The 23386-nt window shown below is 48.6% G+C and overlaps 8 protein-coding genes across 8 annotated transcripts; 4 read left to right on the top strand and 4 right to left on the bottom strand.

Annotated features, from left to right (window-relative positions):
* Nucleotides 1–803: 803 nt before the first annotated feature.
* Nucleotides 804–2136, bottom strand: EJ05DRAFT_473501 (glycosyl hydrolase family 5 protein/cellulase). Its single transcript, XM_033743413.1, has one exon. The coding sequence runs from the start codon at nt 2118–2120 to the stop codon at nt 909–911; it is 1212 nt and encodes a 403-aa protein (XP_033603375.1). The 5' UTR covers nt 2121–2136; the 3' UTR covers nt 804–908.
* A 1834-nt stretch (nt 2137–3970) lies between these two features.
* On the top strand, nt 3971–5343 carry EJ05DRAFT_449161 (FAD/NAD(P)-binding domain-containing protein; the record flags this gene model as incomplete). Its single annotated transcript, XM_033742328.1, has 2 exons — nt 3971–4367; nt 4452–5343. Coding segments are annotated over exons 1-2 (1197 nt in total), but the record flags the coding sequence as incomplete, so codon positions are not given.
* Nucleotides 5344–5461: 118 nt separating this feature from the next.
* Nucleotides 5462–12064, bottom strand: EJ05DRAFT_461532 (uncharacterized protein). The gene is made up of 3 exons (XM_033742648.1): nt 11846–12064; nt 11096–11791; nt 5462–11049 (listed from the first exon to the last, which is right to left on the bottom strand). Exons 1-3 carry the CDS (start codon nt 11846–11848, stop codon nt 5749–5751), a joined length of 6000 nt encoding a protein of 1999 aa, XP_033603377.1. The 5' UTR covers nt 11849–12064; the 3' UTR covers nt 5462–5748.
* Nucleotides 12065–12268: 204 nt separating this feature from the next.
* EJ05DRAFT_246605 (chaps-domain-containing protein) lies at nt 12269–14902 on the top strand. The gene is made up of 4 exons (XM_033740115.1): nt 12269–12411; nt 12514–12640; nt 12694–14427; nt 14479–14902. Coding segments are annotated over exons 1-4 (2031 nt in total). The 5' UTR covers nt 12269–12409; the 3' UTR covers nt 14647–14902.
* Nucleotides 14903–14999: 97 nt separating this feature from the next.
* EJ05DRAFT_491802 (ribosomal protein S9) lies at nt 15000–15682 on the bottom strand (the record flags this gene model as incomplete). Its single annotated transcript, XM_033746000.1, has 4 exons — nt 15000–15164; nt 15273–15470; nt 15545–15561; nt 15631–15682. The coding sequence occupies 4 exons, from the start codon at nt 15680–15682 to the stop codon at nt 15000–15002; spliced, it is 432 nt and encodes a 143-aa protein (XP_033603379.1).
* A 297-nt stretch (nt 15683–15979) lies between these two features.
* Nucleotides 15980–18048, top strand: EJ05DRAFT_497499 (uncharacterized protein; the record flags this gene model as incomplete). Its single annotated transcript, XM_033746545.1, has 2 exons — nt 15980–16196; nt 16256–18048. 2 exons carry the CDS (start codon nt 15980–15982, stop codon nt 18046–18048), a joined length of 2010 nt encoding a protein of 669 aa, XP_033603380.1.
* Nucleotides 18049–18307: 259 nt separating this feature from the next.
* Nucleotides 18308–19220, bottom strand: EJ05DRAFT_483359 (uncharacterized protein; the record flags this gene model as incomplete). The annotated part of the gene is made up of 3 exons (XM_033745247.1): nt 18308–18555; nt 18667–18773; nt 19147–19220. 3 exons carry the CDS (start codon nt 19218–19220, stop codon nt 18308–18310), a joined length of 429 nt encoding a protein of 142 aa, XP_033603381.1.
* A 998-nt stretch (nt 19221–20218) lies between these two features.
* On the top strand, nt 20219–23162 carry EJ05DRAFT_508160 (uncharacterized protein). The gene has a single exon (XM_033747986.1). The coding sequence runs from the start codon at nt 20598–20600 to the stop codon at nt 22872–22874; it is 2277 nt and encodes a 758-aa protein (XP_033603382.1). The 5' UTR covers nt 20219–20597; the 3' UTR covers nt 22875–23162.
* The last annotated feature ends 224 nt before the right edge of the window (nt 23163–23386 follow it).

Here is a 23386-nt window from a genome sequence, read left to right on the forward strand (position 1 = left end):
CGCTCTATCGCATATCAATAGCTTCCACTAACTGTGTAATCGAATCTTCGCCAGTTTTGTCCCTTAATCAACCCAAGGTATTACACTTAGGCGTATTTTTAAAGTAAAGTCGTCGCAAGCGTGGACTGGTATCTACCAGCCTTAATCATATTATTCGGCAACATAACGTCACATATCAATACCCGATAATACTATAGCTTCGAGCTTGCATTACAACACGTGATGTCCCTCATCAGACACACAATTCTGAGCTGACCGTAGCGACCTTTGCTTTGGGGAGCGGTGATAAAGATGCTGTGCTCCGTGGCAGTATCCAAAGCAAAGGTCCGAAGTTGAGTCCCAGTACGAAAAGTATATTGAAATAAAACACTTAAGATAGGAAGGCTACGGGAGAAGGAGTACGCGCGTTCATGCATGATATGACTTCAGAGAGCGCAAAGCAAGACGTGCTTTCTTAGCTCACTATACTGTAGGCTTATCGTAACGTAGGAAAAATGTGCCTGGAAAGAACCTTGTACACATCGGGGCGTTAATGGGATATTTCGACCGTGGTTGTCTTAAATGATCATGTTCACTAGAGGCAATATCGAGGTTGGAAGTACTGACGCTCAGCACATTGGGTGGAGCGGACTTCAATAGTAGACAGCTATGATGAGGAATATGGAGTATTCTCAACAATATAACATCATTTAGGGGGTATTAGACGCTTGGATATCAGAACGACCTTACTCGGAATAACAGAGCACTACTGACAACAGTATCAATCACGATGTGACGAACCGTCGTCCAAGGGTCTTTTGATACCGGTTAACACCATCTTCATTACTTTATCAATCATCCTGATCTCAAGGATTTTATATACATTGCAGAGCACACCCGTATAAGACATCAACTATGATCAGCTCCCTCTATGGCGTCTGGTTCACCCGAAAGATTTTGTCGCCAAATATCGTCCTCCAGGAAGGATTTCTCCAAACACTCCAGTCGTGTGAAAGCAAGCCAAAAGTCTCATCATAGTCAACCTCCCCTTCGCGGATATAGTAATTGCCCTGCACGGCCCAATACGCCCAGTCAGCATCGTTGCCTTCGATATAGTTTCGGAGACAGTCCCAATACGACTTTTCTGTGCTAGACATCGACGTTTGTGAGAAGCCGAACTCACTGAGCCAGAGAGGACCAGTATATGGCTTTCCTTGGGCGAGAAGATAACCTGCATTGTTACCCATGTAGGATTGATAGTTTGCACAATTCGACACATCAGTGCTGAAAGAGTAGCTGTGATACTCCCATAGAACTTTGCTCGACAGGCCTAGAGACGCCCTATCAAGAGGCTTGCTGTACATGAAGCTGAAATCCAGAGCATAGTTTACACCGCCGACGACAACAAGCGCGTTTGGATTCGCGCTGTGGATTGCCTTTGCACCTCGCGAGACAAATTTATACCAATCCGCATGCGAGTTCCCGTCTTGCCCGCCGACAGCACGCAATTCGTTTCGAAGAGAGAGTGCCACAACATTTGAGAAAGACTTCGACCAAATTGCCATGGCGCTGAGTCCGGATAGCCAGTTCTCAGTATCAAAGTATCGCGAATTGGCATCGTTGTAACCGGATGCAGATGCCCACCATCCGTTTCCATCGCTCGTGCCACAGCACCATTGCGCTTTAGAGGTATGATTGTCAAGGATCACCAAGATCCCTTTTCTATTCAAAGAATTGATGACCGCCTCGAAAGCTCCTCTTGTTGTTCCGCTGGCAAGGAAAGAGTTCTTGCCTTTCCCGGTGTCGTAGATTTTGGTCAGGGATGATTGTCCTGTCTCAGCTGCTGCACGGTTGAAAGCGGTTGACACGCGCTCATCAGGGTCTAGAGCCATATCAATCGAATATGTGAGGCGTACACAGTTAAAGCCTCCATCCGCGATCAATTTGGTGATGGTATCAACAGGCTGGGACGCAAGCCCTTCTGGGATGTGTGTTTCTCCTGCTCCCGCCCAGTTGACGCAACGAAGCTTGACACGCTGACCATTGGGATCGACGATCCAACGACCCTTGGTGCTCAATACAATTCCCTGGGCTAGTACTGAAAAAATGGCCGCGCACACAAGAAGATGTCGCATTGCCATCTTGACAACGGTTCCGTGAACACAGAAAGGAATTGCAGGATATAATCTAATCTCTGCAGACCGACTTGGAATTATACTGCAACACATTATCATCAGACCATCGAAATGTAGTCATGGCACATCCATGCAAGAACATAGGTAAATAGATTTTGACAAAGCTTAGCACTAAAAACAGGCGGAAGAGGAAATGATCGCTCCGGAGGGTTGCTCATATGACTACACCGCATAGCGCTTACTTTACTTCCTAGTCAAGGAACTGTAGATTCTGCACACCTTTGCTATAAGCTGAATCGCAGAATAGTTCTGTTGGTTCTTTGCTAGTCAACGTGGTTCCCGGAGCCATGGATGAGACCCACCGGGTAACGTCAGAATCCAACCCCTAGCTCGATACTAAGCCAACCGCCAAGATAACTTCAGTGCTCTGTCAAACAACATTTCTAATGGATCAGCTGTGGGTCCATATTAGTCAATTTATTGCCTTTGGTATTGAATCGATTAGGGGAGGAACCGGAGAAACAGCATTCTCGAAAACCACCTTTGAGATTTCACTTTTAGGCGTCCACAACCTCACAATAGAGAAAATCTTCCGGCCTGTTGTCTTCAACAATATCGTTAAATGGTATGTTTAACAGTGACCTGTAGTTGCCTAGTCTATACTCGAGGGCAAAATCGCGTAAGAGTATGCCAATCTGCAAAGTTTATAGACCCAAGGATTCTAGAACCATGATTTACACGTCATCGGTATCATAGGCCATGAAAAGATAACTCAGGAATATTCTCTGGCTGGCCTCGTGGGCATGAGTTAAATTCCCTACACCGTTGCTTTGACAGCTCATCTAAATTGGTCACAAAGCCCGTACGGTGAAGTTACACCAGTCCTTGCGTGCGACTGTGGCTCAGCGCCGGAACATGTACATTAATTAGCCCAAAGCACTATATTGTGATCTAGCCTCAGCACCTAATTAACCTATCCCTTACCTGTTCACTTTTGGATGGTATCCTCTGCACAGATAAGGAGAGAGGTGAATCAAGTTATCATACCAGTAATGGATGGGATTTTCTGTCTCCACTATTGAGTATCTGCGAGTCGAATTCTCCATAAAAGTCTGATAACGTAGATGAAACACATAGGTGTTTAAGATATCAATACCTACCATACCAGCCTCAGATTGTCTACTATTTAGACGACATTGATATATTGACCATCTTACAAAAATGCTTTTAACATGCTAATGATCTTATCAACGTACCTACAACAGCTACAAGATCCATTGACCGATGCCAATGCCCAGAGTAGGGGTTGTTATCCAACGATGCACATGAAGCGAATCCCAGGGATATATAAGCGGCAAAGTGGAAATTTTTATCTCTGCAAGCCTGCGGGATGATTCTCTGACTTTCCATAGCCCAGAGAAGGCTTAGAGTGCAACAAGCTTGTCTTATGTGTCCGAGATCAGATGTAAAATTGAGAATTGGGCAGATAAGACGGGTTTTGGCGAAATAGGTGCCTTTTCAAATAATATATGATCCTGTATATACCTAGCAGTTTGCTGTCCTTGAGAGAAGGATATGGCTTATAAGCCCGGTCTGCCTTTAGAATATACTCCTTAGACTCCTCTAGTTACTCTGAATACTCACTGTTCAGTTATAAGCCTAGTTCGTAGGGTATTCTGGCTGTTAATACATACTCCACGGCAAAAGCTAAAAGTTACAGTATGTTGTTGTCTGCAGATCCTACTCGGAGAATTGAAAGGCTAGTCAGGCCCCTGATCCATCCGGATCGGCCCCACCCTGATGGGCCCCGGATTGACCTCCACTTACATCTAACAGGATCCTGAAATTAGCGTAATATCGTATATCTCAGTTACCATTTGTGCGGCTATCAGGCCCATTTAAAGAACATTTCTTGCTGCTCATTCTCGGTCACGGCACATACGTCAACATGTCCGATCCACAAGTAGACGTACCGATAGCTATCATCGGAGGAGGTATAGGTGGACTGGCCCTTGCAGTTAGTCTCACACGACGAAATGTCCCATTCCGCATCTACGAAGCAGTCTCAAAATTTTCAGAGATAGGAGCTGGGATCGCATGCAGTACAAATGCTGTACGTGCGCTTGGTCTAATATCTCCAGAGCTCCTCAGAGGCTTCAATGAGTGTGTAACACAGAATGCGTTTGAGAGTTATCGTAATACATGGTTCGCATTTCGCTACGGACAAGACCCCAGAAATAAGAGTGGAAAGAAGTCTGGCGACTTGATATTTGCGTTGCAAGAAGAACAGGAATGGGTTGAACGTGACGAATGGCTCAACACAGCTGTTCGAAGTAGTATACACCGGGCCCGGCTACTCGAGGAATTAGTAAAGCTCATCCCTCCCGATGTAACTGAGTTCAACAAATGCCTCTCCTCAATATCAGAAGACTCCACCAATAACACAATCCTCCTGCACTTCTCCGACGGAACCACGATCTGCGCACAGGCTGTGATCGGAGCAGATGGTATAAAATCAAAGACTCGCGACTTCGTCTGTCAGAAGACTGTCCATCCGAACTACTGTTCTGAATACGCGTATCGTGCACTTATTCCTCGCGACGCTGCCATCGCCATACTCGGCGAAGAACTCGCGACCAATGGACAGATATACTGCGGTTACGGTACGTATATCGTCAGCTATCCGATTGAAAATGGTGCACTTGTAAACATCGTCGGTGTGATCCAGAAGCAGGGCTCGACATGGCCAGGAACCGGATGGTTACAACAAAGCACTAAGGAGGCCATGCTCAAAGACTTGGAAGGCTGGCATCCAGGCCTGATGGAATTGTTTGACAAGTACTCGAAGTGTGAGCAATGGGCGCTACATGACATGCTGCATCCATATCCATATGCCCGAGGACAAGCTTGTCTTTTGGGTGACTCGGCGCATGCCACCACGCCCCACCAGGGGGCAGGAGGAGGAATGGCAATGGAGGACGCTTTCATATTGGGTAACCTGCTGAGTGACTTTAGAGATCCAAAGGACTATGAGGCGGTGTTCAAGGCTTATGATGAGGTACGGAGACCACGTACGCAGAGTCTGATAGTATCAGGACACGAGGCGGGTGGGCTTATCTCTTTCATGGGCAAAGGAGTTGGAGATGACATGGACAAATTTGAGGATGCCGTGCGGGAAGGCTATTTCTGGATCTGGCATTTTGATCTAGAGGGCGATCTCGAGCGTGCGAAAATTTTAGTGAACGAATATCAGGATAGATTCGAAAAACTGTAAAAAGAATAAGAACTCCTGAATTTCCGCATACACGTGATGCAAAAATTGTCGGTGTTTCCCTCAAAACGACTGAGCCAGAATAATGTATCATTTGTTACTAATGAAGTTAGATACGGGAGTCTGTAGATCATATCTTTGGCTCGTACACATTGTGTCTCTCGTCATATCACCTCTCAAGCCAAGTGCATAATATTATGTGCGAGGACAGACAACCGTCCCGATTTCCATCCTTAGGCTAGTCTGGTAGCTCTACTCCGGAGATGACCCAAATGAACCTGATCAGGTCGGAAACGCCAAAAGTTCTGGTACTCATACAATATATACAGATATTTCAGATGATATTCAAGGATTCTGCATTGTTCAATCGTGATCATCAGCGATCTTCTCGGGTCCATCATCGTCGGCTTGTAGCTGTTCTTCCTCCGCTTCCTCGAATACCTCATCATCGATGTCCTCCACATCTTCATCTCCTTCGTCGGGATGACCTTCATCGGCAGTCACTGCCTCTGGACTAGCTACGCTACTAGCCCCTGTATCATCAGCAGCAAGGTGGTCCTTTCGGAACAGATTGGGAAACATGGACTTCGGTGGACGGGGTTCGGTGTCGTCGTCCTCGTCGTCCTCGTCATCATCGTCCTCCAATTGCGTGAGCTCGCTTTCATCATCTGCACTATCATGTACACTACCAGGTGCACTGACCTCGGCACCTTCATCATCACGATCTGGGGCAGACAAAGTATTGTCACCACTAGGCCCAAATGACTTTCGCCTATCGTGAACAGGCGAACGGATAACGACTTCGACGGTATGATCGCCCTGTGGGAGGACAGGAGTCTTGGCAGCTGTCTGAAGGGTAGTTAATCTGGCAACAGCTGCCTCGGCGCGGCGCGCAATCTCTCGGCGATTCACAGCCTTGAAGCGCGGACGAGCCAATACAGGTTCTGTTGTGACAGTGGATGAAGCCGCAGCATTCATCACGACTCCAACACCCCCTATAGTAGCCTTGTCCGAATTAGCCATATTCATGAGGGAGGTCAACGACATCATATTGGTTCTCTCTGGCGCTTGACCTCCAGAGAAAGGGGTTGCAGTAGCATTCAGAGGAAGGCTAGGCGTCTCTGAAGGCAGTGGTGGTAATGTCAGGGCGATATCTGCATATAGCACGGCATATGCATCTCCGACAGTATCATCTATCAGCGCGTATTTAGCGAGGCCACTGTTCAGCTTCTTGAATTCAACGGCCTCTCTGAGAACTTCGATTACGGGCATAGAACTGTCCGCGGTCAAAAGCCATTGTTCGAGCCGGTCTGCCTTGACTGCGAACTCTTCGCTACTGAGTGATTTGAAAATGATGTCTTCGTGACCTTCCGGAACTTTCGCATGACGCCGAAGTAGCTTTATGTACTCCACACAAATCTTATACCAAAGTTTGGAGTGCTCAAAGAAGTCATGAGGCCGCTTCCGAACTCTTTTCGCTAAAGCTTCAAGACTACTGCGTTCGTTAAGTTGGACGAGCAGTTGTAGAAAGAAGTCTGTGTAGAGAGTGGTGTAAACAAAATGCCGGCCAGGTCTTTCATTCTCAGGTTTCCATACTTGGACTGCCATTGTTTTTGTGAAGATCTGCTGCGTCAACTCATGCTTAGCACCCATGGCCGCCATGATACTAGATTTGTCGTCATCGTATACAACGTGCGCCGCTCTTGCCGTCATGCGATGATGCCAGCCAGACTTGTCAGCGCTTCGCAGTTGCTTAAGAATTTGGAGCACATATGACTGCCAGTCATCCAAGTCCTGGGACTTTCCGAGTGTCCGCGCATATCGAGTGGACTGCAAGGCCTCACAAGCACTTTCGTGACCCAAACTCTTATCATGGACCAACTTGTTGATGATTGAAACAAGCTTGTAATGAGGCTCAAGAACTGGCTCGCGTTTAGAGTCTTTCTTCCCCGGCAACCGATCAATAGCATTGACAAATGCATTTACAATTTGTTCGATGGTTGGGGCATTGTCGATATGGTTGCGTGTGGTGCAGTTATACATCTTCCATAGACACTTGCCAAGCATAAAATGGTCCATCCAGCGATCAGGATTGCCGCGTATTGCACGAATAAACAGTGTCTTCGAGAATTTCCATAAAGTGAATTCTTTAAAACTTTCATATGGCGCCTCTTGCTGGACGACGTTGCGGCTAAGAAATCGTGTTTCGGATTCACGAAAGTCGAACGCTTTCGAGCTGTAGGGGGGACGAGAAGAAGAGTACATTCGCATGCCGAAGTCTGCGTACATCTCGGCCATCGTGGTCTTATCTTCTTCTGTGATGTCGACTTGCCTGTTTGCGCAAGCAACTGCCATAGTGTAGCAATGCACTGCATTTCTTTGTAGTTGTATAATATCGTATTGGTCCCCATTTAATTTTTCGGCTGACCACGAAACACTTTCTTCCAGCTGTGTATCATATGTTTGAGCAAGACGATACCAGGTTTCCCAGCGCTCGATAGAGTATTCTAGATCTTGCATGAAGAATGCAGCAGCAAAGTTTATTTCTTCGGTCGGACCTTGAGCAATTCGTTTCTGAGACCGGAACTTGTTTAATGCAATATTGCCCATGAGGAAATACCAGCCCTTAGAAGCAGCGATGGCACGGTTTGGGGATATATGTTTCGTCGACAAGGCCCCAACTCCATGCAGGCATCGGAAGCAATTCAGAGGGTTGATAGGAGATTTCAGATAGGAAGTTATGACCTTTCTGTTCATCATCATATCACCGTTCGCTTTCGGACGCCCAAGCGCGCCATGAAGCTTGTCGATCGCTGCTTTGTGTTCTGTTTTGGGTAGGTCTTTGACACTGATTTTATGTGCTTGTGCCATCACAAATGGTAACAACTGTGTGGCAGTCTTCGCATCCAGTGGCTCTTCCGGAGAGCCGTACTCCATGGAGTCCTCAGCTTTCGTAAAGCACTTGAGTCCATAAATATCATAGAGCGTCTGGCAAAGCTCGGCATCTCTAGCCTTTTTATCGCTAACATCGTTGAGATGAACAAGCTCATCTTTCAGCAGCTTTAGGAAGACTTTGTTGGCCATATGCCCATATTGGCGCAGCCCCATCGCATAGTGTATGTGTCGCAGAAAGTCTAAGCGATCATCATCTGCTGTAGGGTACTTGTCGGGATTCTGCTTCATGCCTTCTTTGAGGAGCAAGTATTGTAGTGTCCATGCTCGAACATGCATGTCTTTAATCCTTGCACTGATCATGTTATAATCCGCGTTTCCTCGTCCTTGTGTCGTGGATACTGGTACTTGGCCGACGCGGATACGATCTTCATAGACGTCAGAAACAGTAAGTAGTCGGAGTATTTCGGCTATCGCATTTGCAGACGACTTGAGATGGGTTTCGTCTAGACATTCGAAGGGATCGAAGTTGCCCTTATTGATGAGTGTCATGATTTTGAAGAGAATCTCATCAAGAATCCGAATCCCGCTGAGCAGCATAAACTGACGCTGATCTTCTTGAGACTCTGTATAGATGACAGATTTGAAGTTGTTGGAGATCAGCTCAATGCTTCGCAGATAGCATGACATGACCTTCGGATAATACTCGATTGATTGATAGGCCTCGCGGAGGCGTTGCCAAAGCGAGAGTCGTAGTGATAAACTTGCGTTCTCGAGAAACTTTCGCATCTCGGTATATGGAGTCAGTGATACGTTCCTACCCGGGTTTATTCCTTTGGTTGAGATATCGGGCACGTCACCCTCGACTTTGTCTGGCTCCTCCATAGTAACATCGCCGTCATATTCGTTCTGCGTATTCGGCCCTACAGTACGTTTGACATCTATCAATTCAGAAGGCTCGACAATAGGCTCCAGGCTCTCAATGACCGCCACAGGGTCCTTCTCGTCGTGGTCAAAAACTTTTAAGAAAAAGTCTTTCATGTTGATCTTAGCAAGCTCTCTATCTGCAGCACTTAGTGAGAGCTCTGGCATGATGGCGTTGTTGGTCACTATAATGACATGATCGTTCAAAGCAGCCAGGGTGTCTTTCACATCCTCTATACAACGAACAACGTGTTGTTGCAACACGCCGTCACATACGCTGATGTGAAAAGCGGACGCCCAAATATGCCGAAGAGAGAGGTCGTCCATATTTGTAGTAGGCACGCCATCTCGGCGAAGACTTAGCGCATCTCTCGCTAAAAGGGCCCATTTCTCAAGGCGATCGTGTTGTAGCACCTGCGTTGTGGTATCTACGGTACTGTTTTTGATGAGCGAGTACACATCTAGGTGTAGCTCAAAGAGCGTTTCGATATATTCTACTAGTGCAGCATCAAACTCGGAGAACTCGTACTTGTTCATGGACTCATCACTGCCCAGTAGCGAAGCATTCAGGGTACTCAAGAGGTCGAGAGCATCTTCATAGATGCATTCGTCCAGATGGACCAGGACTTGAACAATCGTGCGCTTGACGTCTTCAGGCCATTTATGGGACATGTAGCTTGATTGGAAAATGTGGCTAGAGGTCGTTGATGGAAACGATTGGGGCATGAGGAAGCATTTAAGCCAACGAAGGGCAACCTGTTTGATAGATAGCCAGCTTGTATTGATCTCGTCCATCCATGAACAGAGACCCTCGGTGCGATCTAGCATGGGTTTCGAATTTTTGGGAGAGACGGTGCTTCGAGCGTTACCCAGAAATGCGTTCAATCCAGCTTCGCGAGACATGCCACTGAGAGTGTCTACCGACTCACCGTGTCGAAAGAGCCTAGTCGTCTTTGGTGTACATGCTTGGAGCACAGTATGAAGATCCTGCATGGCATAAGAAAGACGCTCACCGTCCGAAGATAGTGTGGTGGGAAGTTCATTTTTAAGAACATCTCGGAGAGAAGCAGAAGTGCCAAAAGCATCAACATCGATATGTCGGAATAGGTCCCCAGCGATAGTGAAAAGGTAGTGATCTGCTTGCTCGTAATTCCATAGCTGATTTGTAATTTGTTTGGCGATTTCCGTACTGGCTTGGTCTGGCACCTGTTGACTCTCAGTCACAGTTTCACGAGCTCGCAAACGTTTGCTTCGGCCGCGTCCGCCTTCGGCAGTCTCTGGCAAGCCGGCAGACTCAGTCGACCGTTTCCTAGATGGGAGTGTGCTTATCTCTCCTGTACCAGCATCTATAGTAGATGGGGGCTCCGCACTTTCTTGAGGCGGTTCTTCCATCGCATTATCGTTCGCATCTTGAGTCCTTCCGAGGTCCTCGTCTGATGGTGACTTTCGTGCCACGGGTGTTGGAGAGGGCTCAGAATGTATAAGTTCGTTCTCCTTCGCCTCGTGTTGCGGAAGGAACTTGACGTCCGTTTCCTTTACAGCTAGCCTGATCGCTGCACCATGAGAACTTTTAGTAACCCCATTCTGCTCTGATACATATGTCTGGAGAATGGATTCACCAACTGCACCCCAGTCTTCTTTTGCCGGTGAAAGAGTCTGATCTTGAGGACTTGATCCAGTTACCATCTCCAGGCTCTTCAATTTCGAAGCAGAAGACGCTATCGTCGATAACTGGGGATACGTATGGGTAACAAGTCGCTGTTTCAAGGCACTTGAGAGACTCTTACGCTGCCACGAAGACAAAGGAGGCTGAAGTACGGAAAGATCATCTTCGACAACTTCTGCCAGCTATGGCACAGTTAGAACTTGTTTCCTATGAACGTGGGGGACATACTTCTTTCAACTGCTGCATTGCACGAGTCTCCTGTAGACCAGGAAGCCTCAAAATACCTTCCAATCCCTCGTCGTCTCCATCCAGTACAGCTTCTATACAGAACCTTGCCAAACGTTTGCTACCAATAACTTCAGCGACTGAGGCTGTGCGCGACCACAGTCCAATATCAGCATCATCTTTGTCCAAAGCATTTGCAAAGTAGTCGAGCGCGATTACAGCTGCATTGATGAGGTTCAGGGCAAGATCTTCAACCTTGAATTGGTCTTGTTCCTCTCTAGGGCGTGCTGTCCATTCCCTATGCCGTTGCACTAAGATGTCCATGAGCAGTTGACCATGGTTCTTATTTGACAGGTGAAGTATTTGAGGAAGAGTATTAGGCGCGCTGTCAGAGGGCGCAGGTAGTGCTACAGGTCCAGCCTCCACATCATCGGGCAAAGCATATTCAAAATCAAACTGATCCCCCAGTAACTCCGATCTGCGATACTCGGATAAGGACTCGGGGTACTTGAAAACTTCGGAATTGAATAGGGAGGCATAGGCTTCTTTTGCTTTATCGTATGACTGTGGTCCCTCGGAGTGGTACTTCAGTGCGTTTTGATACAGTTTCAATGCTTCCTCTATCTGAATCTCCTTCGTGTTGTCGACTTCATCGTCGGATTCGCTGTCGGATTCGAGGTTGAGGGCTTTGAAGGTCGCCTAAAATCTGATCAGAACAGATCAATAGTCGATCAGGTTACTGAAATGACTCACCATGATCGTATCAAAGTACGAGTATCAACAGTGACGCTGAATCCAATCAACTCTGTAATCTCGGGAATGTGTTGCCGTGGCCAGTCGCTCAAATACATACGCGACATGCGCATTTATTTAGTTCTTTGGTAGAGGCACATAGCTGAGAAGCCATCCAGAGAGATCGCAAGCTGTCAAGCATAAGCCTTTGTGCTCGCCGCAGAGACGCGCAACTTCACGTGTGAGCTGTGACCTGGCGCGTCGTAACAGCCGGAGATACTCCGTTAATGGGTTCATGAACATATTAGTGGGACCAGGTTGTAGACAACATACGTCTCATAGCTAATAGTCCATAAAGTTGCTCGCTACAATACACTCCGACGTCATGATGAGACCGTAAGATCAAATTGTCTTCTCCACGAAGGTCCATACACGGAGGTTCATACAACTATTACACCCTTATACCCTGCCAATTCTACATCGCGACCTCGCAATGGTTACAGCGCCGTCCGTGCCGGAGTAGGTCTCAGCTTTATGATCTCCTTGCAGTTCCCGGCACCCTCGTAGCCTAATTGGCTTCAACTCATGTAGCTCTTCAAAGTTCATTTAGTTTACTAAAGCCACTGGATATACCTCCACGGCTATGCTATCGACACGAAAGATCAATACTGATATGTCGTGGCGTATAGGATATTCGAAGATGACAGCCAATCAGTCATAGAAGCACGCACTGAATCACTCTCTGCCTTGCGCGAACTAGGACCTCCCGACTTGGTTCATCTTGTCAAACAGCCGGTCAAATCGACCACGAAACAGGTACATGCGCTTACCGGACATCACGAAAAGCACAGCTAATCAAGACGATAAAGATTGGTGTATACCATCATGTCACTGGTGTAGACGCCTCCTCTTCCGCCAGTCTTGCCGCCTATATCAACACCCTCACCTATAATCCACTTGATAAAACCAACAAGGTCACGCAGGGGCTCTATTGTTGCTACAATGCGTTCTCCAGACTCGACATGCGCGTGCAGGTGGCAATTCCAGGAACTGTGGAAGCCTATTGCATCGACGAAAGGGGAGACAAAAGAGTTGCTACGGATGAGCTTTGGCTAGAAACCTACCTTTGTAGTGTCTTACGCGCCTATTCCTATGCCGACGACGGTTCTGGAGAAGTAATCAAAAAGATTATAGGCGTACGAAGATTCAATCCAATTACCAGCACAGATGCGGAGCATAAGTTTCTTGATGCTGCTGAGCGCCTATTCTTCAATGGCTGGCAGCTGGGATCTGATCCAGAAATCCAAGTACCAAATCTTGTCTCTAACCACCTTACGACTGGACTTTTGGACTATATTCACACGACTGGAAGATATCCATCGGGTATCAATTTGTTTGAGAAACTCCGCACGCGCGACCCTGAAATATCATCCCTCCTCGCTCGAGTCTATATCGCCGCAGACGAGGAGGTCAAAGCAGTGCAGCTGCTGCATGACGCCATTCAGGAGCTTCCTATGGACTATTCCTTGTTAGACTGCCAAGCTGATTTTTGCAATCAGAAAGGACGACCGGATCTCGCTCTAGAAATAGCAAAACGTAGCGTTGTCTCAGCACCAAGTGAATTCGGCACTTGGGCTAGACTCGCAGAAATCTACGTGAATCTAGAGCAATGGGATCTGGCGCTTCTGACCTTGAACTCATGTCCAATGTTTACGTATCAAGATAAAGACGCCCCTCGCATACCCGAACCCCTCCGTCTCTCTCTACCGGCAATGCCAGAGACCATATGCGACGAGATTGATGACAGCACCGTAGATGGAGACTCTGACGCGGTACATCCGACTTTGCGCAAGCTTCACGCAGCACAATTCAAAGGCACTTTTGCCAAAGCGTATACACTCCTAACTGAGATAGCCAAAAAGATCGGGTGGGATCAACTGCTCAAGATCCGTAGCCAAGTCTTCGTCATGGAAGAAGAATACCGCCACGAAAAGCAGACTGCCGCGCATGTGCCTGCCAGTAGAAATGCCAGCACCACCGCTCTCCACTCCCCGAGCCCCAACACCAACGGCAACAAGGGGAACGACGATGCAGACAGCGAAGAGGACACATCAGAAGGTGCATCAGAGACCGACCCCTCCTCCGCAGCTGAGGCCGAGGCCCAAAATCTGGAGAAGCCCAGTCTCACTGTTGCGTCAGAGACAGTCAAGGCAGGCAGCGACGAGCCCGATCAGACAGCCCAGCAGAACTACACGCAATTCCATAACAAACGCTTGTGTGAACGCTGGCTCGACAACCTTTTCATGGTGCTGTATGAAGATCTGCGAGTGTACACCATCTGGCGCACGGAAATGGCACAATATCGCGAGCGTCAGCTCGCATACAAGAAATCTGCTGATGAGTGGGAAATCCTGGGAGAGCTGGCAGAGAGACTGCACCATTCTGACGAAGCCATCGAGGCATTTGAGTCTTGCCTGCAGATGAGGTTCAGCCCGAAGGCCATGAAAGGCGTGTTAAAAGTGTATGAAACCCACAGCGATGTGAGGGAGAACCTAGGCGCGCTTATCCGGCTGGTCACATGGCAATACAGGTGGTATTCTGAGGTTGGTTACGTCCAGGACATTTCTGGAGTCATGCGGCTAATCTTTGGCTAGTTCTCGCCCTCTTTGCTATACAACGTACGGAAGCTCATAGAAGAAGAGGGTGCCGTGAAGGTTAGAAGTATTATTCAAGGCACGACAATGCCGCAGCACGTTCTGGACTTGACTCATCACTATGCGCAACTGTGTGCTGCCTTCAGGAGCAGTGGTACCGATGGCTGAGTCTATGATAGATATCCAGCCGCAGTCTGAAAAGCCGAGAATGAAACGTTATGTCGTTGAGAGATGGTATGTGCTTAGTCAAAAGTGTAGTGTTTTATATCCACGACAGGGCGGTGCTTCGCATAGCCAATATAATACCATCTGATATTTCATATTTTCGAATGCTCCAAGCAGCACTATCACATCTGCAATATCGGCATGTCTTCAGTGTGAAAAGACAATGGTTTTTCATTCCTATATCACATATTCGCCGGGTGATCCCAGTAAGACCAATGACGCAGAAATCGCCGCAACCGTGAAGCAGTGAATACACCTTTTCCTTCGCATGCCCCCACCCCCATAACAGGTACTCTTTAACGGTAGGATTTCTGGTATCTGGCACGGGCACCCGGACCGCCAAACTTCTTGGGCTCGCACCGTCTGTTGTCGGCAACGAGGAGTGTGCGGTCGTATTGTACGAGGGCGGTCTTCAGTTGGTTCTTTGAGTGCTCATCGACGAATTTTTGGTAGTATGCAATCTGTAGCAGGCATTGTTAGCATTCCTTCTCAAATGCACGTTCCATTGTTTGCATCGTCAATCTTCTCGTTCTCGTTTTCCTTCTCTTGCAGGGTCTGGATCAACGTACGATTGACTTGGCAATGGCTTGTCGAATGGCGTAGATCTGGGAAGTGTGACCACCGCCGGAGACACGAACGCGGATGTCTACATCGGCGAACTTATCAAGTCCGAGGATGAGGACGGGTTCGTAGAGCTTGAAGCGCAGAACCTCAGGCTGGACGAGCGCGAGGGGCTTGCCGTTGACCTTGATGAGACCTTTTCCGGCCTAATAGCAACTCAATCAGTATTGTGCTCCCTCTACATTATAGCTGTATTCCCTGGCTTCTGTTGTAGTCGTACCTTGCAGTGAGCGACAGCTGCATAAAATTGTTAGCGATATGTATTCGAGATGGAGTCGCGCGAGCGAGCGGACTGATGGAGCATACCAGTCGCGGTCTTCTTCTTGCCGAAGCACTGTACACTCTGTGTAGAAGCCATTCTGGGCGATATGGCGATCAGAATGTGTCGTGAGGATGTTGGGTGGGCGTCGCTGTCGTTAGTTTCGATTCGTGAGGTTGTCTCGTCTACGATTTTCGCGGACTGGTGTGTCGCTCGCTTAGGTCTTGGCGCCTCAGACAACTAAGTAGGTGTGGTGGGAGCGCCAGCGCAGATCACGTGTAACGGCTCTCATACATGGTAGTGTGTCGTTTCCTCTGACTTAGCTTACGTTCCTTTTGCGCAAGGGCATCAAGTCTTCATGGCGTAAGGTTCCTGATGAGTCTCAAAAGGACTGAAATGGGGCCACCGAGCCCAGGTCAGACAAACCACTACTGGTCTGAGGTCATACACGAACCGGAAGCATTGTGGAAGCAGTTTTTGAGCTACTTCGAGCAGAGAAAATGGCATGACGGTCAAGACTTGATGCATATTGGAAACGATGTCCGAAGGTCCTTGGAGGATAGTCCATTCGGCGTTCAAGCAATACAAATTATGGCAGACGCCGCAGGATCTCGTGGGTCGAATCCTAACAGTCATGGCAAAGCTTTGTCCGTGTATTTACATTGGCCGCAGATCCCGAGCTGAGGCCTAAGTATGAGGAGTTCGGCGTTTTATACCAATGTGCACAAGCAGCATTCACCGAGGGAAAGAGCAAAGATCTCACGAAGCAATATCTTCGTGTTGTTGGCAATTCCCTAGATGAGCAAACAGGAAAATGTCGAAAAGTCGTTCTCAGCTACCTACCCAAACTGTCGAACTTCTTCCACAATCCAGATTTGGCCCCAATAGCAATCGGTCTTGCCATGAATCTTTGCGCTGAACCAGGCCCTGAAAGCGAATATGCTGTGGAGTTAGGTTTCGATGCCAAAGTGGCAAGTGGGTTGTGGGCTGGACTATTTCCGGAGAACAGTCCAGGATGCGACAGAGCCATCTCGTTCCTCGAGAACATATCAGACGACTTGCCAAGGAATCTTAGTACTGTTGAACCGCTCATCACCTTGAATTATTTGATACAAGCCATGACCATCCTCAAAGACCTTACGGTGTATGCGCGCTGTGCTGCAATCACGGTCAAGTATCTTGAGAACGATACTGTCAGGAGAGCTATTGCGAATGACGCCCCTATATTCAATTCTTGTATGGATGTTTTGGTCGACAACGATAGGAGAGTACAGAAGCTCCTAGATCTCCCGGAAGCAACACGCAGAGAAGTGGTCCAGGACATTCAAGAGGAATTGTTTGATTTTGACGACGCTGCCGAAGAACAAGGTAAGGAGGTGAACTTGAAACTTGTACAGCAACTTGTGAGTACGGAATCTCTTGGTAAAGCGCTCGTGCTTCTGTCTCAAGAAGATACATATAAGTCAACAATCGCAGAAGTTCTTCCTGAATGTGAGCTCATGAAGCTTGTGGATGTTATACGCTCAGAGACAAGCTCTGTTGCTGGGGTACACATTATGTGTGCATGTCTTATGCTTGCAAATATGGCAAGCAATACTTCGCTCTCGGAACGAGCCGTGCAGGAGATGGACGTACACCGCGCAGTACTAAATATCATTACGCCTGCTACCGATCGTAATATTCTGCGCGCCGCAGCTCAATGTCTCTTCCGCCTAGCTGAATCGAGTCTGAATCGCCCAACCTTGGGTACAGCAGGCGTACTCGAGGCATGTGCTTGCTTGCTATACCTAAAGGACCCACGCATAAGCCCCGAGGCAGCGTCCGTCATCAAGCGACTTCTGACAGACACACCAGCCAATATTCCAAAAGTATTTTCCGGAATTTCAGAAACCAGTCGGCGACACATCCGAGAATGGCAATGGAAAAGCGATCTCACACAACCGCTGCCACCAACGCTCCTCGGTATAATCACGTCTATCTACGCCTCCAACACCGACGTTGCAGACCTCGCAGTTGCAGTCGTGGAAGTTGTCAAGATCGCATGTAAACCTCATTCTGAGGCTCTTACCAATTCTTTTTTTGATGTAGCATTACATGAGCCTGAAACAGTAACGTCCACGCTCCATCCATTGTTCAAGCTCGCGCAAAATGACCCAAACAGCTACCCATGTCGAAGAGGCTTGTTCGCACTGGGTTTGCTCACGCACCATCAGCCATCTGCTGAATGTGTGATGCGCTATCTAGACTCTGATGCCGACGCGCTGGATAATTTAGAGAGACTAGTTGGAGCTGCGAGTGCAAACATATCTGTAGACAAGGCTTCACAGAGTGAGAAATCAACACAAGCGTTGAAATCCACACTAAGCGTCATACTGTTCGGACTGCAGACAAACGTTCCAGAGCACAAGAGACCTCCGGGAGTTCGAGAGCGCGTGAATGAGATGTTCAATAAGGTCACGAAGTAGGTAGTGATCACGAAGGGATCGGAGATGACAACTTCATCTAACATCTTTATGCTGTACTCAATCGGTTTCGCAATGCTGCGCGACACAGACGAGCATAATAGAGGAGAAGTGGGCAGCGGATCAGGGGGACAGGGCGGAATGTTTGACGCAACTACGGCTCTGCCCAGCTAGCATTCACAATCGCTCAATATCTGCTGGGTTTTCCTCTACGTAAACCACTCTCCCGATTCCAGCACGTACCACTTTAGTATCGTCCACTTTAATCCTCATCCCCATCGACCTCCTCTAGATCATCCTCTTGTGGCACATCGCCGCCCTTGGCCTTTGCAGCTGCAGCCGCTGGCCCACCTTTCTTCGCCGTCGCCTCGGCTGCATCGTCAGCGTCATCAGAGGCTTCTTCGTCTTCTTCCGACGCATCTGGACCGCCATCTTCGGCGTCGGATCCGGCAGTGGGCTTCTCATCGTCAGGAGCCGGACCCTCGCGTTCGACTTTGCGCTTCTTGGGCTCTGTTGGGTGTCAGTATCCGTGGAAGATGTAGAAAGACACCCTGGTGGAGCAGGGGTAGAATTCATGAGGAGAGTAAGGCGAATAGTGAAATTAAGATGGGGGTTGCATACGAGGAGCTTTAGATTTTGGTTGCTCTTCTACGACCTCGTCCTCTTCCTCATCCTCTTCTTCTTCGTCCTCTTCCTCGTCGTAGTTCTCCGAGCCTTCGGAATCATATCTGGGCGGGCGAGATCAGCCTCAAGTCACTCTCAGAAGGAGGACTGTATCAAGAGTTGTGGTGCAAGCAATGTCAATGAGACAAATGTGATAACAGCGATGCTCAGAGCTAGAGGAAACTTAAATAATGACAGGTTAAGCGCCACAGCTACAGACATCAAAGCTCAGGAGACAAGCTCCCAATGGGGAGCTATAACGACGGACGCGAAAGGCATGCCAGAAACAACAACACAAAGACGTATCGCAACGAAAGAAGACTCAAGGAACACAGTCGCAGTAGCCTCGCGATCACAATTGGGGGTATTTGTGGAATGCGACAGCAATAATAACGTTACAAGGCAAACGGCATGACGTCAAGAGAACGTTGAGCTTACTCTTCCTCCTCGTCAGACTCGTCAGAAGGGAGAGCCACGAGCTCCTCCTCGGCTTGTCGCTTACGGGTAGACATGATGAAGGGGCAATTAGAGTAGAGCTACAAAGGTGAAGGGAGAGGAATGGGAGGAAGAAAAGGAGGAGTTGGGAAAACGAGGAAAAGTTGAGGGGCCGGCTGAAGTACATTATGAGCTCAGGTCAGGGCAGGGCAATGAGCTCAAGGCAGGGTAGGGCAGGGTAGGGCAGGCAAGCTGCGGGAAGGGGCTTTAGCGCTGCTGGGTGAGCGCGAGGGGAAACTGGAAGAGGCGTCTGTTTGCAGGCGGCGTAATCAAAGAGGGCCACCTGCACCAAGAACACCACCAACCTCTCCTGCTCCATGTCGGTCATCGTGCAGCAGACCTAGACTGGCCGATAATTTGGCCGCATTGCCAGGTACCAAAAGGAACACGCAGGGAAGTCCTCAATCAGACCGGTGGGGGAGGCCCGTACGAGCGGGAACTGTGCATTGCCTCCTCGCCGACGAAACCACTTTATCCTTCCTCTTCGCCCTGCGGCATATACACATATAGCAACCGGGAGACGATCTTGTTTTCCGGGTTGCAGTCGTGATAGCTGCCGATGCTACCTTGTTTACGAGGCTGCAACACCCATTTAAAGGTATATTCTATGAGATCGTGCTCGTACACCATACACCCAATAATCAAGCTTACCTGCACAAGCATAAAATGCTTTGAGGGCACTAGTCCACAGAGCCAAGTGTGATAAGTGACTTACGTGTAATACATTGATGCCCGCGATCGTGTATAGCAATGGAAGTGAATTATCAAGGGTTGTTAAAAGGTGTGAGTGAACAGAGAGTCGAACTCGGCCCGTGTGAGAGGAAGATTCTAAGCGAAATTTTAGGCAGACATGAGCACCACTAGCCCACCCCGCCAAATCTTGTCTTTACATCAACCACCGTCGAACCTCAGTTGCACCCACGCTCCCTGCATTACACACTTGCGCTGCAACAGGCGGGCGCATTATTGCCGGATTCAGTTAAGAGAACGGGCGTTTTCTTCAGGTAGGTGCAGCTTTTCTATCTTAAAAGTATTCCTCATCGTTTGCACTACAAAAGAGTCGTCTACGTCCTCGACGGTCACAGTCGCAGTTGCAGTCGTCGCTAGGCAGTCTATAGCCTACGTAGACCTTTTTACACCATGCCTAAAGCACTAACTTTTTTCTTGAAGAGTAGATCGCTTATTCCACCTTGATTCCTTACGTTCGGGCAGCGAAGACGTTACATTCACTGCCCTCGACGCATCGTAAACCCTTCGATATATATCCTTAACGCCAACGCGTTATATACTCTCGACGTTGAACATATGGACGAAGAACCAAGTTGAGACTTCACAATCAACTGCGCAACGTACAAGTTATCACTTTACTCCGGTCGAGCACATATTAGCCTATCATGTCTACCATCGCCGGTGGAATGCGGCGAGGACCGCCAATTGGGCGTCTCGCGAGTATGAAAGACCCCGAAAGCCTAAGACGAGCCCGCGAGAACACGCCCTCAGCGTTGCGCAAATCGAAGAAAAACGCAGGATGTGGCTGTGATGATCCCAAGCCGCAAGAATCGGACGGAGGTCTAGTATGCAGCAATTGTGGTATCATGCTGAGTTCTTCCAACATCGTGTCAGAGGTGACCTTTGGTGAGACTTCAACAGGCGCGGCCGTCGTACAGGGGGCCTTCGTCGGAGAGGGTCAGAGGCATGCACGGAGCTTAGGGATACCAAACAGACATATGGGCGGTCTCGGCGGAGAGAGCGGAGGAGAGAGCATGTCCGCACAGCGTGGTGCCGACCAGGCCAAAATGATCTGCCATCAGCTTCGCCTCAGTGACAGCCTGACGGAAAAAGCTGTCGGTGCCTACAGGATGGTACAACATCATAACTTCGTTCAAGGTCGTCAGATCGATCAAGTCGCAGGCGTCTGCATATACCACGCTTGCCGTTACTCGAACAACAAGGAAGAACAAATGGCCCTTGCGGATATCGCCGAGAAGACCAAGACGAGCGTGTTCACCCTAGGCAAGATATACAAGGAGATGCGCAAGACCCTTGGACTTGAGCAGGACAAAGAAGCAGGTTTGTTAGATCTCGAAAAAATGATTATTCGATATGCGAAGAAGCTCGAATTTGGGGCCAAAATGACTACCGTGGCGCATGATGCGCAGCGAATCATGAGTCGCATGAAAAAAGATTGGCTTACTGACGGAAGAAGTCCCGCAGGAGTAATCGGAGCTTGTTTGATTCTTGCAGCGCGCATGAACAACTTTCGCCGATCCGTACGTGAAGTTGTGTTTGTCGTCAAGGTCACTGATGCTACTCTAAATCTACGCATGCAAGAATTTAAAAAGACTGAAGCTTCGACTCTTTCCATTGACGAATTCCGGGACAAATTCGATACATTACCTGACGCCGCCAACCCTCCTGCAATCTGGAAACCTCTGGAGAAGGCTGAAAAAAGGAGGAAGCGGATGGAACAGGAGGAGGATACAGATACCCCAGATACTGCCGAAATTGGAGAAGCTGATAGCTCCAATACCGGGTCGTCGAAGAAGACGCGTAAGCGTAAAAGGTCCAGTAAGAAAGACGGGGAACCAGTTGGGGGTGGTCCTCGTCGAGATGCTGATGGCTTTGCAATCCCCGCTTTGCCTATAGATACTGCAACCGATGGCTCTTCGCAAAAGCCTGCAGCCAAGAAACGAGGAAGGCCACGTAAGATCATCCCGGTCGTGCAAGAGCCAACGGCCTCTGAGGCACAAGAGGAGTCCGCAATCGAAGAAGCTATCGAGGCTGAACTAAATAATCCCAGTCTTCAGCAGATCGCTTCAGAGCACGATGCAGAGGAAGTCTGGGAACGACGAGCAGCAGAGCTCAAGGCGGCTTCTGACAGGATGAGGAATCAATCCAAAGTCTCCAATGAGATTGAAGTTCTTGAGGGAGAGTTTGAAGATGACCCTGAAGTCAAATACTGTCAGCTCTCCAAAGAAGAGGTAGCACGGAAGGAAAAGTTATGGGTTACAGAGAATGCCGACTGGTTGCGCGTGCAACACCAACGTCTTATGGACAAAGCTTTAGAGGATGCCCGCGGGGGCCCGAAGAAGCCTATTCGCCGTCGCAAGCGCCGTCGCCTGGACGAGAACGAGGATGGCACTCCAACGCGATATGAAAACGCCACTGAAGCTACAGTTGAGATGATTCGAAGAAGAGCTCCAGCATTCTCACGCAAGCTCAACTATGACCAACTGAATTCTATGTATGGAGCCGGGCCAGCTTCCCCTGCTAGCGGTCTTGACTCTCGCCGTGCTAGCATCGAAGCAAGTCCTGCGCCTTCTAGTCGCGCTACACCCAGTCGTCTCCTTGAGCCTGCTGGCATTTCCGGTCAGTCTGGCCTTGAGGCTGCACGGCTAGCTCTCAACTCTGCTCGTGGCATGCTTCCTACTCCAACACCCTCACAAGCTACGCGCCAGTCTACGCAGCCTCTTACTAGGGTAGAAGAAGTTATCCGCACGGCTGAAAAGGCAGATCCACCACAGAAGCCTCAGCAGACGGACGAAGACGGTCATGATGATGACATATCTGATATAGATATGGATGAAGAGGAGATCAACGACGCAATTCAGTACATTTCGGACGAAGACGAAGCTCAAGAGTACGACGAGTATGATGAGGAATATGAGTGATCGGGTTCCTGGTATTAAACCCGCGTTTGTGGAGGATCTGATATTCTTTTTGGGTGACTATCATTGCACACTCATCAGGCTACTATGTGTCATACCAGCTTACATACCTATGCATGATCGTGCGATTACGCTTAGGACGATGAGAAGCATTTGAACAATCAGATATGGCTTGTTGGTATGGTAACTATGAAGTGTTATTGGACACATCTGTAGAACGGCGGCGCACTACGGAATTTAAACCAGCGATACCCTCTTCTAATGACAAAGACACAAAATCTTTACATAAGCATGAAACTTCTCCCCCGAAATAGTCTAAACATAATCAATTTTGTGCATCACACCCACCTGTGAGAGTAGGACGCTCAGGCCACTCTGTTCACTGACAATCAAGGCGATTTCGTTAGGCTACAAATTACCGGTCGTGCCAAGCTTTCTGCGGGAGCAACCTGGAACCTGCCGCCGCATGATCCACGAGCTGGGGTCTTCGGCGAGCTTTGAGCTTGACACTTTAT

This window comes from Pseudovirgaria hyperparasitica, assembly GCF_010093815.1.
Source record: "Pseudovirgaria hyperparasitica strain CBS 121739 unplaced genomic scaffold EJ05scaffold_3, whole genome shotgun sequence".
Taxonomy (NCBI): Eukaryota; Fungi; Ascomycota; class Dothideomycetes; order Acrospermales; family Acrospermaceae; genus Pseudovirgaria; species Pseudovirgaria hyperparasitica.

Coding starts and splice junctions, on each gene's coding strand:
- EJ05DRAFT_473501 (XM_033743413.1), bottom strand. CDS start 2,120: ATGGCAATGCGACATCTTCTTGTGTGCGCGGCCATTTTTTCAGTACTA.
- EJ05DRAFT_461532 (XM_033742648.1), bottom strand. Junction 11,050..11,095: donor CAATGCAGCAGTTGAAAGAA/GTATGTCCCCCA, acceptor ACTGTGCCATAG/CTGGCAGAAGTTGTCGAAGA.
- EJ05DRAFT_246605 (XM_033740115.1), top strand. Junction 12,641..12,693: donor TCAAATCGACCACGAAACAG/GTACATGCGCTT, acceptor AAGACGATAAAG/ATTGGTGTATACCATCATGT. Junction 14,428..14,478: donor AATACAGGTGGTATTCTGAG/GTTGGTTACGTC, acceptor ATCTTTGGCTAG/TTCTCGCCCTCTTTGCTATA.
- EJ05DRAFT_508160 (XM_033747986.1), top strand. CDS start 20,598: ATGTCTACCATCGCCGGTGGAATGCGGCGAGGACCGCCAATTGGGCGT.